We start from the raw sequence: 14,315 nt of genomic DNA, 5'->3' as shown, positions 1-14,315 counted from the left end.
CCTGTCCATTGAATTATGAAAAGAATTCTAAAATTGTGTCAAGCACCTATAGATATACATTTATAGACATATTTTTACACTGAGAGACTATATATTAATACATTTTTATATACACAGATATATAATCAGAAAACTGTAAGAAGAAAAAAAGAGAAAAAAACACAAGCCACAACCTATCTAGTGCTCTAATGCCAGTCTAATTAGAAAGCTATCTAGTAGTTTGAGCTGATAAAGCAAATACAGCAAAGGAGCTAAAATACTATTCCCCTGGAAAGCCAGAGGGGTGATTAGCATTAAACAGTAATGTTGGTTCAGAGGAAGCACGAGGGGTAGAGGTACTAGAGAAAGAATTCTGGACTGAGAAGAGAGAACTTCTGGCACTTTCAACACCATTAGATTTTAAGTGAGCCAGTAAGGAAATGAACAATAAACAAATCCCTTTTGCAAGTTCAGCTTTTTAGAAATGAAGGAACAAATGAAAATTTTTCTTACGAGAAGTGGAACTCCAGTAAATTAGTACTCATAAAAAATAATACTCCTACATGCTTAAAGGTGTAGCAGCCCATTTCCCCCAGCCTCCCAAAAAAGAATATGGCTCAGAGCAGTTGAATTTCTCCTACCGTTGCATGTGGAATATCCGTCTGTCCAGGAAGGCTGCTGGTGGAGTAGATTGCTGCTGGAATTGATACTCATCCTGCCAGCTCCTTCCAAAATCATGATCTGTAAGTGAATCAAACAGCTTGCTTAGTGAGCAGTGTCTAGTCCAAGAGGTAAATGGCAAAAAAAAAAAAAAATCCGCTGAAGGTGAAGCAAGGAGGCCAATTCCATTTGTAAAAGAAGATACAACTGAAATCAAGAACATGTTGACACAGCCCCTTTTCCACTGCCACAAAATCTCTTTATGATAAACATTACCATGATTAATTTGCATACGCAAGAAGCAAGTTTCTACAGCTGCCTGTCCATAAATGAATAATCTGTAATCAGAAAAGAAGCCGAATGAAAAGACAAGGCTCCTGACAGAGCAATACGTGAAAACTGCCAAGCTTTGAGAAATGAAATACTAAATACTTTTTTTCCTTCTGCTTTAAAAAGAAATGTGATTTAAATGTTCTTCCTTTTTCTTTTATTTTTTTTTTTTTTAGGATAAAGAACTTTCTAATAACTGTAAATGAAACTATACAGTAGACTACAAGCCATGCTCAGAAAATCCTTCACATAGAAGGATACACGTAATGTTACAGCGAGGTAGCCTTACAGGGAATATCTTGTCAGCTGACCCAGTTTCTTATCTGATCTGTGTCAGCAGTGTCTATAACACTTCTTGGTAACAAATATCACAGATCATACATTTCAACCCATCAAAAAAATCCGATGGTAAAAGACCTTGTAAATTAGACAGCCATAGTTTTAACAAAATCAATATTTTGGAGTGACACCACCCCCAAGACAGCATTCCCTCTTTTAAGTAAATTTTTGTTTCCATGTATCTTAACATTAGCACTGTGAGTAAAACTGTGCTTTAATTTTTTATGTTTTTTAAAAAAAACCCTATTTGTATGACATTCTAGAAGAATGTTACATTTATCCCATGCTTAATCATTCCAATGAAAGTATACAGAATTCCCCAGTGATGGGTATTCTTGATGTTTTACATTATCTTTCAGTGGCATGAAGTTGTAAAGTTTAAAAATATACATTATAACCAAAGATATTATTGAGGAGATTGGGAAAGTAATTTGTTAAACATTACAAAGGCTTTGGATTGTAATTCTTATATACACAGGGGAAAAAAAAAAAAAGAAAACCAAACCCCTGTTCAAAAATATTGAAAGCCTCAAAGTCTGTAAAAACAAAACATTAGACATCAGGATGGCATGTGCATGCAACTAGACTTCACCCTAGAATTAAAAAGGTTATGAAATACAAAATGGACTTGTGAAGGGTAAAGTCACTGGTCTTGGCTGTTTATCCACTGAGGCCAATGAAAAAACATCCACTGAGAGCACATCTCTACCCCATACAAGCTCATGCCAGCAACCTTTTTGGTAAAAGAGGGAGTCAATAGAAACACGTACAGCCTTGGTTTTAAAGGAGCAGTCTGAAAATGACGGGGATTGCTATTTTCCTCTGTCACTTAAAATAAATAATGTAACTTAAAAGTATCTATTTCTTCCCCCTGTCACTTAAAATAAATCATGTAACTTAAAAGTATCTATTTCTTCCCCCACCCTTCTACTGCCCTATGTACTTAGAGAGGGAAAGGGAGAGAAAGATGTTTAAGACAATTGCTTAAAAAGACAAAGCCTTAGAAAGTTTAAGGGAGTTTATCACAGGGAATATTGCTTTACAGTATAAACTAGTTTAGGGGGTTTTTTTTGGTTGTTTTTTTTTTTTTTTTTTTTTTCAGTAGCTACACAGAATGGCAAAATCAAACCACGGATGATTTAGCAGTCGCTTTCCACTATTATTTCTAGGCAATCTGTGATTCAGTGACCACTAGCAAGGACAATTTAATTTCTCATAGTAGGTATATGGGGTTATAAAACATTAACAATTGAGAGAGATATTTCTTGGCCCATTCTGGCAAAATGAAAAGTGACTATAATCACATCAGTCAGTACATTTATACAAGTTAGAAGACATTTTTTAGTCCTATGTAAAGGCCAAGCAACTTAGTATTGTGAGTGAGAAGATGTGAGGAAGCATTTGAATTCAATCTCATGATTACAAACATGTTCAGCCTACAATGTATATAAATTATATACTTGATGTGTAAGAACTTTTAAGCAATAACATGTTTGACAGTCAATACGTACACTTCTGAGGTTGTACAGGTTGATGATGTACCAAGTTATTTCTTTAGATTTGGTTTAAATCATTAAAGACAATTAGCTATGAATGAATGTAATATTAATGAAAAAGACCTTATTACAGTATCAAATAGAGATGAGGTAGTATACCAGCTATTCTGGGAAAAAAAAACAACTTGAGGATTAGGAAAACACACTTAGAAACTTAGTTTTCTTAATTCGCTTCTTTTTAAAAAATTATAATATGCACTTCATAACTTAAATCCATTGATCTGAAGTCACATTTACAGAAACTATCTCAGAATTAAAAGTACGGTGTTATGTGGTTTTGTATTCCGCAACTTCTGTAGTTTCAGGAATTCTACACAGATTTCATAATGTGTGCAAGGCTTACAAGTACATTTGAGAAAACATGTGCATATGAACTGAAATTATTTCTGTGTAATTTTGTTCTGAAAATTCAGTTAATGTTTTTTATTTTCCATAATTAATCAGGTGAATTTCCAAACCAAAAGATCCTATCACACTTTGATTCGGCAACCGAAGGTATGGATAGTTCATCAAACCAAATAATGTGTCTTGCATAGTTTTTCCACCCCAGCAGTAACTAAACCCAATGCACATTAGAGGTCTGAAAAGAAGAACTCTGACAGCCTCTACCCGAGATCTGGATTTTAGCTATCTTCCTTTAAAATGTCCTCTCCCTATCACAGTTTAGCAGGCAGTTGGTCTTCACCATATCCCTGAACATTATTATTTTCAAATAATGTCCATGGAACTTGTTTCACAATTTAATCAATCAATCATCCCTGTTTTGGAAGTTAAATAAATTATCTCTACCTCAATAACTTAATTAATTTCCATTATCACCTGTAGGAACAATTGTGCCTAAGAAGGAGAATTTACAATATGACATTAATCACAGGAGGACTAGATTTAGCTTTAACCTAAACTTTGCAAAAGTTCTGGGTATTACTCAAGGAACAGGTTTTTTGGTGTCTTGAAAATTTTCAGGTCACCTCCTTTATCTTAATGCAAGGGTGTTCCTTATTTGGAAATCATTCTAGCACTTTGTTCAGGAGGATTATAAAGTGCTACTAACAACTTCCACACCTTTGCTTGGAAGCATACAGCATTATGCTCAATGATATTTTCTGTAGGAAAACTAAAATGGGATTTTCTTCATGTCATCCTGTATATGCCTTTCTTTACTAAAAATTCATGGAAGGTTTATGCTTATAGCAGTGGCTCATCCCATACTTGAAAAGATTTTGAGTCAGGATATTGGAAGCAGCATGTTCCTCATCAGTCCAGGGCCCCAATGTACAGACAAACTTGGTCAAAGGGTGTGAAAGCTCAAGGGGAAGGACACATAAGATGTACAGTTTTCTTTTAATTATATTCCATGTATCAAAGTGAATTGTGGAACTAATGAAGCCTGGTTTCCTATGAATGTGTATCTTGTGGTTGGATTCTCTAGTGTCTAGTAAGATGTGAGTGCTGATTGAAGTTTTTCCCACGGTTGGGGCATTCATAATATCTCATTGTCTCAAAGTAGTGAGCTCAAGCGTTACTCTTTCTTTCAGATTGAGTATTAATGGGTTTTCCTTCTGTACTCGGCAGCCAGTTTTCATTAATCCTGTAAAAACTTCATGTCTCTGGGACTTCTACCCCCATATCAAGTTTAATTAAAATTGGCAATGAAACTCAAAGATTGTTACAGGCCAAATGTAAAAGCCAAAACATAAAATTACCACAAAAACCTCATTTTCTCTGGAAACCGTATTAAAAGGGATTCTAGCTGAGCTGATATTTTGGAAAATAATATAAAAAACCTTGAGATCTGTCCCTCTACTCTGACATGGTACATTATAAACCAAGCATAGATGAAATATCATTTGAGTATATAATCACGTGTATTTTTGTAGACATACACACACCTGTCTATGTCTGTGCATGGCAGGTGTCCATACACACAATCCCATTCTGTTCCCCTGAAGAGGTGCCGTCTCTGGAGTTATAACACTATGCAAATAACACCTTACTCAGCCAGCACAGTTAAATATAGTTATGCACTGGTGTTCAGCAAAATTCTTTCTAGACAGAGTCCTGTTAGAAGGGATTAATGCATTAAAAAAAAATCCTTCACCAACATTCATTATATCAGATGGTATTCCAAGACCAGACCCTGAAGGCCTCTCTTAGTAAAAGCTCTCACTGGAGTCTGAAGGAGCTTTGGCTGAGCCACAGCCCAGCAACCTGGCAGTAGCAGGAGGTCATTTGCTCTGCTCTTCTTCTCTTCCATGACCACCTGACCACCTTTCTCTTTCCATTACCACAACAGCGGTAATGGAAAGAGAAAGGAGCCATGGCCTGCCTGTGGAGCAAATCCAGCATTACAGAAAAATGTATTTACAAATCCTTGAACCTTGAACACTCTATAGTGCACCCTATGCAAATTATTGTGCAATCACTACAGGTGTGCTCCGAAAATAAATTACTCTGATCCCCATTTCCCCATTCAACCCAATGAATCTTAACATCCATATAAAGAGTTTATCCTTTCTTTGAACCAGAATCTTTCAAGAACAGCTTGTATTAAATGACACAAAAATTCTGAACACAGGAAAGGCGCATAAATGGTACAGAGAAAGTGGCTAAATCCTGCAGTAATACAACCAGAGTGATTATTCTGATACCAGTTTGTACAGGTGCTCATGGACACAACTCTGAAGTGAACTAAGGGGGTGTGGAAGGGGAGCCCATAAGAGAATAAGGGAAGGGGCCCCCAGCCCTCCCGCTGGTAAAGCCATGCACTCTGCACAAAACACAACAACAATGTCTAGGGCAAAACAGACTGAAACTACTAAGCCATGACTCCACCTGTAAGCTATGCAAAATCTAAGAGTGACTTCTAGCTGAGACAAGCTCAGTGCAGCTCCTCCTGGCGTGTCCAAAAGGGTGGATCTCTTTTGGCATATTTACCTATGGGATTCTTCCCCATTTTTCCCCTTTTACCATCATGGCTGAACTTCAAATGTAGATTTCACCTGGGCCTATTTTCTTTGAAGTGTGTTATGTACACAGTGAAGACACAATCCCTGCTTTTCAGGGCTTGGAGTTTATGGAACAAGTATCTACAGAGAATGTTAAATATTTTAGATCATTACTGCATCTTGGATTACAGTCAAAGACTTCCACAGTAATCTAAAATAAATAATACCAAATGATAATTGCAACTGAAGAGTAACAAAATCTGGATTTTTAATCCTTTTCTTGAAAAATCAAAAGACTAATAAGTGGGGCAAAGTTTTCAAGATGTCACAAAGGACATGTACAACATAGCACATGAACTTGTTTTACACATATGTCTACTTTGGAAACATAAATGCCTTTTACTTGTAATGTATATGATCAATTAGCTGCTTTGCATTCCAACCAGCTATTTTCCATCTCCAGTGGTGGTAAGGGCAGGCACAAACTGAATGTATGAATGTTGAAAGCTTGTTTGCATGCTACTGTGAGCTTTGGGTCTTCTGTTATGGGATTTTTTATTCCCTTTCATTTAATGTTCATTACTACCAGGGCTCCAGGGTCCTAGTCTGTGCCAGTGTGTCTATACATACAGCTATGGCTGACCCAAAGATTGCCCTGTGATCTTTATCTGTCTAATTTGCAAAGGTCTTAGGTTCATCCCTGGTGTCTGTGCCAGACTCCCGTATAGGAGATCATCCTTGCCATGGCTCGCTTTCAGATGTGACCTTTTCTGCAGTGTGTTAGCATCTCTTCTGGCTGTGTAGATTCAGTTGTAGCTAGCACACACCTCCTTGTTTCCATACCTACAGTGCCTATAGAGCAGAGAGAAGACTCAAAAGAAACAACTCATCTGCAGGCCGATTACTCACAGGCATCTGCTTCAAAACAAAAAGCTCAACTTTGGACAACTTTGCTATGGCCTGCAAAGGTCCATTCAGGTGACAGTCTACACAGCTTGACCTGTTTGATGAAAACCTCAAGAGTCACCACTAAGAGAACTGAAAAACTCTTGGAAAGCTTTGAAGAAAGTTAATAGAAGAAACACTCTGATCACACTCAGTATTTGCTGTAAAACATACCGAGCATTTGATGCATTTCATTTTTAATCTGTCTCATGTGTCTTTGGGCCATAATAACAAAATCTGTTTACTGAATCACATTATGACTATAAAGTTCAAGGAATCATTTTTATAAGAAAATCTTCTAAATAATCTCCAAAATTTGTAGTATTTAGGATCCTGATTTGGGTCTTTAGGGCTCATCGTATTTCCTACTACACCTCTCTGAAGCGCACGATTCTATGCTTACATATTTTTTTGAGTACAGAGCTGTGGTTCATATGCATAAACCCACCTTTGCATGTGCAAAAGTGGTGAGCTTTCAGAGACTACATTGAGACCTTGATCATTTACTGTTGTGGGCTTTTGGAAAGGAAGACTTTGGTTTATTCTTTTGTTTTCTTTGAACCTTGTACATTAAATCTATACATGAAGGTAAGCTGAAAGACCAGAAAAAGGAAGATGAATGGGAAAGAAGTGTTTAACATATACCTACATTACAGATAGGATCGTGATAAACAAAATCAAATAAAGCTTGATTGGAATATTTTATTACTAAAGATCTTATTTTCATGATGCACTACAAGGCAACTTTTGTAAGAGATATGTGGTGGTTGTTTAAACATGTTCATATGGATGCTTCAAAATCTTGCATATATATTTTAACTAAAGAGAACCTTGGGTAGAAAAGTTAGGATCTAGATCTGTATCTGAGCTATCCCTCTGCTCCAGGGTTTGGGTTTGGTTCTTATCTCTCCTTTAACGATGTAATTTAAAGACAAAACCATAGTTCAGTTTCCTTTTTGAGAGAGAACAAAGTTCACTTTATGAATGCAAGGAAAAAAAACTACGTGATGATATGCAAAGTTTCATAGGTTGTTTTTCTCTGACCCCTTTTTTTCCCAATAATCTTCATATGAACTGACTTCAATTTTCAAGGTACTCATTACTAAAATGAAAATAAAAGGAAGAATTTTAAAAGAGGAGGGCTTTTGTTTGTTTGTTTTCCTAAATCAGAAGCAAACAGAAGGCGGATTGTGAACAGAGAGTCCTCGAGGCATAGACGTGTCTGACAGTGTTAACTATCAAGGGTTTGTACTTCAGATTTTCCCCACTGTCATGTTACTTTAACAGAGAAAACAGTGAAATGGAACCTGCCACTTAACAAGGATATGGTGTTTCAGTCCATGCTTTCCTGTCACATCACAGGCTAGATGTACACCTTCTTGCCATGCCACTAGTTTTTGAATATGATGAGAATAATATCATCATTTATTTTACTGTCAAAAACCTCATTCTACTTTTTTTGCAGAAGTTCTGTGCACAGATCCATGTAATATTAGTGAAATTGCTGTCATAGAGCTGAGACAAAAGTGAGTCGAGAAAAAAATTTATTTATTGTGATAGATGTTTAGATTCTATTTGCAGTAATGTATTCTTAGAACGTTTGGAACAAGTAGATAGATTCTCTAAAAACTGGCCAAAATAAGTGGGCTATTTTCTTTTTTATTTTTCAGATTTGGCTTTGACTAGTATATAGCAATGCTTTCATTACTGTCTACACCACCTCAGCAAGTTCATGATAATTTGGGTCAACAATTTTTTCCTGAATATTTAGAAGTCATTTGCCATAGATTCATCAGGCTAGCCTCAGGGATACAGTCTTGGAAACACAATAATGGGAAAAACTCCCTTTGCTCTTTATTCTTCTTTCAGCACTTAATACCACACCTCATGGAACAACTCCACACCTCCTTTCATGTCCTTCCTATCTCTCTGGTACATCCTTCCTCTAACCAGGAGCCAGCTCATCTCCCTAATCTCCTTTTGCTAAACATCTTTCTTTTGCTTACAATACACTAAATATACAAATGGCCAAAAAGCACTCTGGATGGCCCTGTAACTTGACAAGCCACACTTCTATAATTACGCGTGAACCTCATCAGCTAACAAAATATTACCATCATGTTCTAACACCTTCTCCTTTTCCCTTGGCTCTGGTTCCCCAACCACTTCCCTCCACCTTCCACGACAGCTCCTCTTTGCATTGCTTTAAAGACTAACAGCATATTGAGGGAAATGTTTTCCATATTGCTAAAATAGCCTGTGTGACTGTTCAGTTGTTAGTGAATAATGACAATAATAACAGTAATAATTGTGTTTGTATTCATGTTTGGCTCTCATTAGATGCTGACTCGTTGCTGACATAACAGCCACTCAGATATATGCTGCTGCAGCAGCCAGTATTTCATGTGGAAGTTCACTTTAACCACTATCACCACCAATACTTCTCCTTTGTTATGGGACTAGTTTGGTTTTCAGCAGTAACAACCACTAATTTGCCTACTTTAAAAAAAAAAATCAGTTGGTTTTTTTTCTTTTCCTTTTTTGTAAACTCTGTTTCATATATTTTAATAAAGGGCATCTACCTGGAAACTACAAGGTTCCTCTTTAGGGCTGGTTTATGAGCGAGAATCAAACAAAATAAGGAACTTGGGATGGAGATCCAAAACAGCAAAGCGTCTTGGGGAATGTGCAAATTTTCCCATTAGACTACTACTTTTTACATTAATTGTGCCTCTTCATTAAATACGTGAGGGCCACAGCACAAATTAGCTAGGGCAGAGAAGCAGGAAATTAAGCATAAAGAATTTTATGCTAAACTATGCAGCTTTCTGGGGATCCAACCTAGTTGATAGAAGCATTTATACCATGTTATGACCCACTGCCTGACTAACCACAATTTGATCACACTTTTTTGCTGATGGGATAGGAAAAGCATATTTCAAAGAGGAGATGTAGCAGAGGCAATGCAGGGTTCATGGGAAGAGTGGGAAGAGTCACTGCAGAGCTGACAGGGAGGGTTTATTTGGCTATTAAATCCTCTACCACATTCCCTAGTACCAAGCTGGGACTTGCTGATCCCACCTATGGGATAGCTCCATCCAGGATGCCTGCTTGCCCTACATTCCTCCCCAGATTACCAAGTACCCCAAGGTGAACCTCTGTCTGCAAAGGAAGTTTTCCCCACATGGGTGGCTATGGCTGAAACAGCCCAGTGGAGCCCACTGACCCTGTTTCAGAAAGCTGCTGTCAGACATTACTTTTACTAACACTCAGTATTTCACATTTGTGTGGTTTTGGTAAACATTTACTTGGAGCCCAGCTGTATCCATGTGGTTTCTTCATATTGTATTTGTTGAGATAAGAGTAAGAGATTGCAAGACCACTTCCATGGCATCCCACTCCAGTGGCTGCATGAGGGCTGTCTGCTTTACCACTGGTGTAGCAGCAGGCTCGCTTCTCCCCTGCTCCCAGGATTGTGAGCCTACCAGAGCCACATGGCACTGGGACAGTACTTTACATATATGCCACCACATGTTCATGCTCACTACCTCTATTAAAACAACCAGAAAATGGGGGAATGAGGTTTCCTTACTCTGTACCCACTCCCTACAGGTAAGTCAAGAAGTTGTGGGAAACAATGTCTCCCCACATCTGTAAAATCCAAGAACACTTTCCCACCTTCCTTGCCTCCCTCCTCCCTGTGGTTAGAAGAGCAGCGCTTCCGTGGTGTTACTCCTTCTCACCTGGCACAGCAAGAGCTGCCCATCCTGTTTCCATTGATTTCTCCAGTGGTTGCGTTAAACAATACAATGGAGTATTTATGTGTCAGAGTTAGGAGCAGGTTATTAAGTAAAACCCACCGTAAATAGAGCCGTTAATTCAGTTGCTGGCATGGCTCTCTGTTATCTCTTCAATACCTCCCAGAGGGTATTAGTCTTACCCTTTCGTTTGAGTTGGCAGCAAAGTTATTTTTTTGCACCTGCTGCTCTACTCTGATAACAACACAGGTCAGCTTTGATTTGTTGGAATATAAACAAAAAAAGCAAAGCCAGGCATCTGCCTCAACAGCCGGGGCTGATTTGACAGCAGATCTTTTCCCATTGGGTTTTGTACAAATGTGCTCTTTCAATTCTTACTCTCTCCTGTTTCACAAACAGTCCTTTGCTACGGAATAACCTGGTGTCAGAAAAGAGCTCAATACTATTCTTTTCCGTCAATGGAACCAGTCAGAGCAACACTCTATTCTAAGACTAAAGTCAGAAGAAGTATCATGGAAAATACACAAAGAAAAAGCAGCTAGGACACGGTTCAAAAATTACTAGGAAAAAGCAGCAAATTAAGTGTAAACAGTAAAGGAACTTTCTTGAACGATAAAGAAAACCTGAAAGACTGGGAGGGTTTGCTTTCCCATATGAACCCACACCTAATCCATCCATCCATCACTTAATCTACTATTTCACAGGAAAAAAAAATAACCTTGAGTCCATGAGAAGCAGGCACTCAGATGGGAACTGAGCTACTTTTTAAGTTCTTCTGAAAATTAAGCCTGCAGGGCTCATAGAGCTCATCTACCCTAAATAGCATCTATGGTGATGGAAGAACTGAAACACTAACAACCACGGAGCAGAGAAGGAAGAGTCCACCCACACAGCAAAGGTAGTAAATAGCACAAAACATAGAAATGAAGGAAGGAACCAGCATTGCATCCACATTCCAATAGGAAAATCAAGACACTGAGTTGAAATAATTTACTTAAGTCACATAACAAGTCAATGGAGATGTCAGTCTGACTCGTATCTTCCAGCTCAAGCTCCATTACTATCCATTGCATCACGTCTCTGGGAAATCTTTCAACATGCAGATGAGTTAGGTTGAATGTGGTTTTTGTGAGGGCAGAGAGAAGGTATTAAACAAGAGAAAGAATTCTCAAGAAAAAAAAAGAGACCTGTTCAGACTGAAAACAAGATTCTTCTATGCATCATGGCTATTATGTGACTAGTAGAGATTTGAATTATAAGTTAGCCAAACAATTAAACCTACGCTTGAAGTATTAAATCAAAAAAGCTGCCCTTGACCTACGTATGATCCTGAAAATTAGCCAGAAATTCCTAAGCAGAGCTGGCTGAAATTCAAAATTTCTGTTCTGTTGAACTGTGGCTGTTTCTATAGGGGTTTTTCCTTCCTTTTTGTTTGTTTGTTTGTTTGTGGTTTTTTTGGTTGGTTGGTTGGTTGGGTTTTGTTTGCTTGTGTGGTTTAGGATTTTTTTTTGTTGGCTGCGTTTTGTTTTTTTTTTATTTTCTCATTTAATCCCAATGAAAGAAAGGAATTTTTAAAATAAAGTTTCCTGGCAATAGGGAATCAACTGACATGTAAAAACGTATGTTCAAGTTGTTCAAGGATCAAATGTGCCACTCTGTTATGTAGGATTGTTTGTGAAAGACAGAAATGTGAAGCATAAAACTGAGGTACACAGGCAGTAAAATTATCCCAGAGCAGCTGCACTGGGAGCAATAAACTTACCTAACATGGCTGTTGTGCATATGGTGACCAGGAAACTCTCTGCAGAGCCCAACCATGCTAATCCTGAATGCAGACAGCCTCAAAACCAAACTAGGATGTGAACTTTGTGATCCCGTTCATTCTTTTTCACTGAACCTTTATTCTTCATCTTCTGGCTTATTTCTTTTAATTTTAAATTTTTAATTTTTCTTTCCTTTTTTTCCCCTTCTCTCTTTAATTTTTTGCCTTTCAGTTAGTCAGACTGACTGACCAGGACAAGTAAATTTTCTTCAATGTATCAGTCCTGTAACCAGTAAAACAGAGTAAAATATCATCTTCAAGCATCTATCTGTGGCACACGAATGCCAGGTCTTAGAGCAACTGCGGAGTATGTAGCTGGTCTCTGGGAGGGACGCTGGAGGAATCAGAAATCGGAAAAAAATTTCACTTTCGCCAGTTCTTTTTGCTCCCCTGTACTGCTATGTATCTCAGCTATCGGTGTAACTGGAAGAGATTGCCCCAACAAAATCGATGAAAATATTTCCAGACTATTTCAAGCAACTGTTTTCCTCAAAAGTAGATTTTTTACCATGGAATTATACCTATTTTAACAATGTTCTGAGAAAGAAGATTATTCAGAGATCCTTAAAACAGCTATTTGCAGGTGCTGGGGACTTTTTTATTATTTTCTTTTTATCTTTAATGATTAAATCTTCATTAGATTTTTAAACATTGAAGATGTGTCATAGCATAGGGAAGGCTGATTCTTTAATCTGCTGCTTACAGTCCACAGTTTGGGGAAGGGCACCCCAGTTCTCAGCCTATGTGCGTGTTCCTGCAAAAAAAAACCTTACTGCAGCCCAGGAGAAAACCTTCAGGCATGGAAGTGGAAAGCAGCTCTGTCTAGGACTCCTGTCATGAACAGCCCCCTCACTCACTACAATACAATGTCAGTCATTCACCTATACCTACTGACACAACATGCCAAATACCAATAGCCGTGCTTTTTAAAGGATTAAATCAAGGAACTATGCAGATTAGAAAACAGAATTGGCTGAAATTGGGAAAAAAAATTTGAATTCCTGTTTTAAAAGTGATGGGAAGAAAGCCTGTGAAGGAGATAAGGGATTTGCAAGTCTTATGAGGAGCATCTGAGGGAATAGGGGTTTTTTAGCCTGGAGAAAAAAAGGCTCAGAGAAGACTTTATCACTCTCCACAACTACCTGAAAGTAGTCTGGATGCCAGTCTCTTTTCTCAGGTGACAAGTGGCAGCATGAAAGAATGTGGTCTCCAGTTGCACCAGGGGAATCTTCATTGAATATTAGGAAACATTTCTTCACCGAAGAGGTTAGCAAGCATTGGGACAGCCTGCCCAGGGAAGTGGCAGTCTCCACACCTGGAGATATTTAAAATACACGTAGATATGGCACTTAGGGACTTGGTTTAGTGGAAGACTCAGTAGCGCTTAGAGATCTTTTCCAGCCTAATTGAATCTATAATTCCATGTATTTAGAAAAAGGCGTTTGTTGTGACTGTTAGAATCAGCAACAGGCAGACAAAGAAATTTATGGGATTGACCCTCATCCAAAAACATTTAAGACTTGAAGAACTTTCCACCTGTTGTTACAAAGTATTACAGCTCCATCGTTAAACGTCTTAGAGACGGTAAGGATATCTGCAGGTCACTAAATGTAGAAAAAAACTGCATCTATTTCATTTTGTACATTCCAATTTTGATAAGTCTATAAGGATATCTTACTTATCTAATCACCTATTAATCCAGTCTTCTAAAACTTTTTCATCTTCTTCTGTCAGGGCAGGTGCCTGGGAATATTAAGTCTTTTATGTGAGTACTGTGTTAGATCTCACTGCAAAAGAGATGAGAACAGCACCCTTGAGTGTGTCAGAATTTGACTCCCTGATAAAGCCCCTCCAATCTATGAGACAACTGCTTAACCAAGCATACTTTGAAAGTGCATCATCAAGATGCAAGCTTTTAAGCTATTGTGTAATAATAATTACATGTTGCAGTAAAAATCATTAAGAAAGTTTGGGGGTAATC

At 37.9% G+C, this 14,315-nt stretch overlaps 1 protein-coding gene across 2 annotated transcripts in view; it reads right to left on the bottom strand.

Annotated features, from left to right (window-relative positions):
- Positions 1–14,315, bottom strand: part of EHF (ETS homologous factor) — a 30,836-nt gene that overhangs the window by 11,725 nt on the left and 4,796 nt on the right. Inside the window, exons 2-3 of one of the 2 annotated variants that reach the window (XM_088058257.1) lie at positions 13,477–13,649; positions 621–720 (exon numbers count right to left, since the gene is read on the bottom strand). In XM_088058257.1, coding sequence (XP_087914383.1) covers positions 621–717 — 97 coding nt within the window. In that variant the 5' untranslated portion in view covers positions 718–720; positions 13,477–13,649. The remainder of the gene's footprint in view (positions 1–620; positions 721–13,476; positions 13,650–14,315) is intronic. The other variant, XM_005522386.2, reaches the window with a different exon arrangement.

Source organism: Pseudopodoces humilis, chromosome 7 (assembly GCF_049639895.1).
Source record: "Pseudopodoces humilis isolate 2021_Gansu_Grassland_sample_001 chromosome 7, ASM4963989v1, whole genome shotgun sequence".
Lineage (NCBI taxonomy): Eukaryota > Metazoa > Chordata > Aves > Passeriformes > Paridae > Pseudopodoces > Pseudopodoces humilis.
Note: the sequence above shows the minus strand (reverse complement) of the source record. Positions and strands in the feature narration are given on the sequence as shown.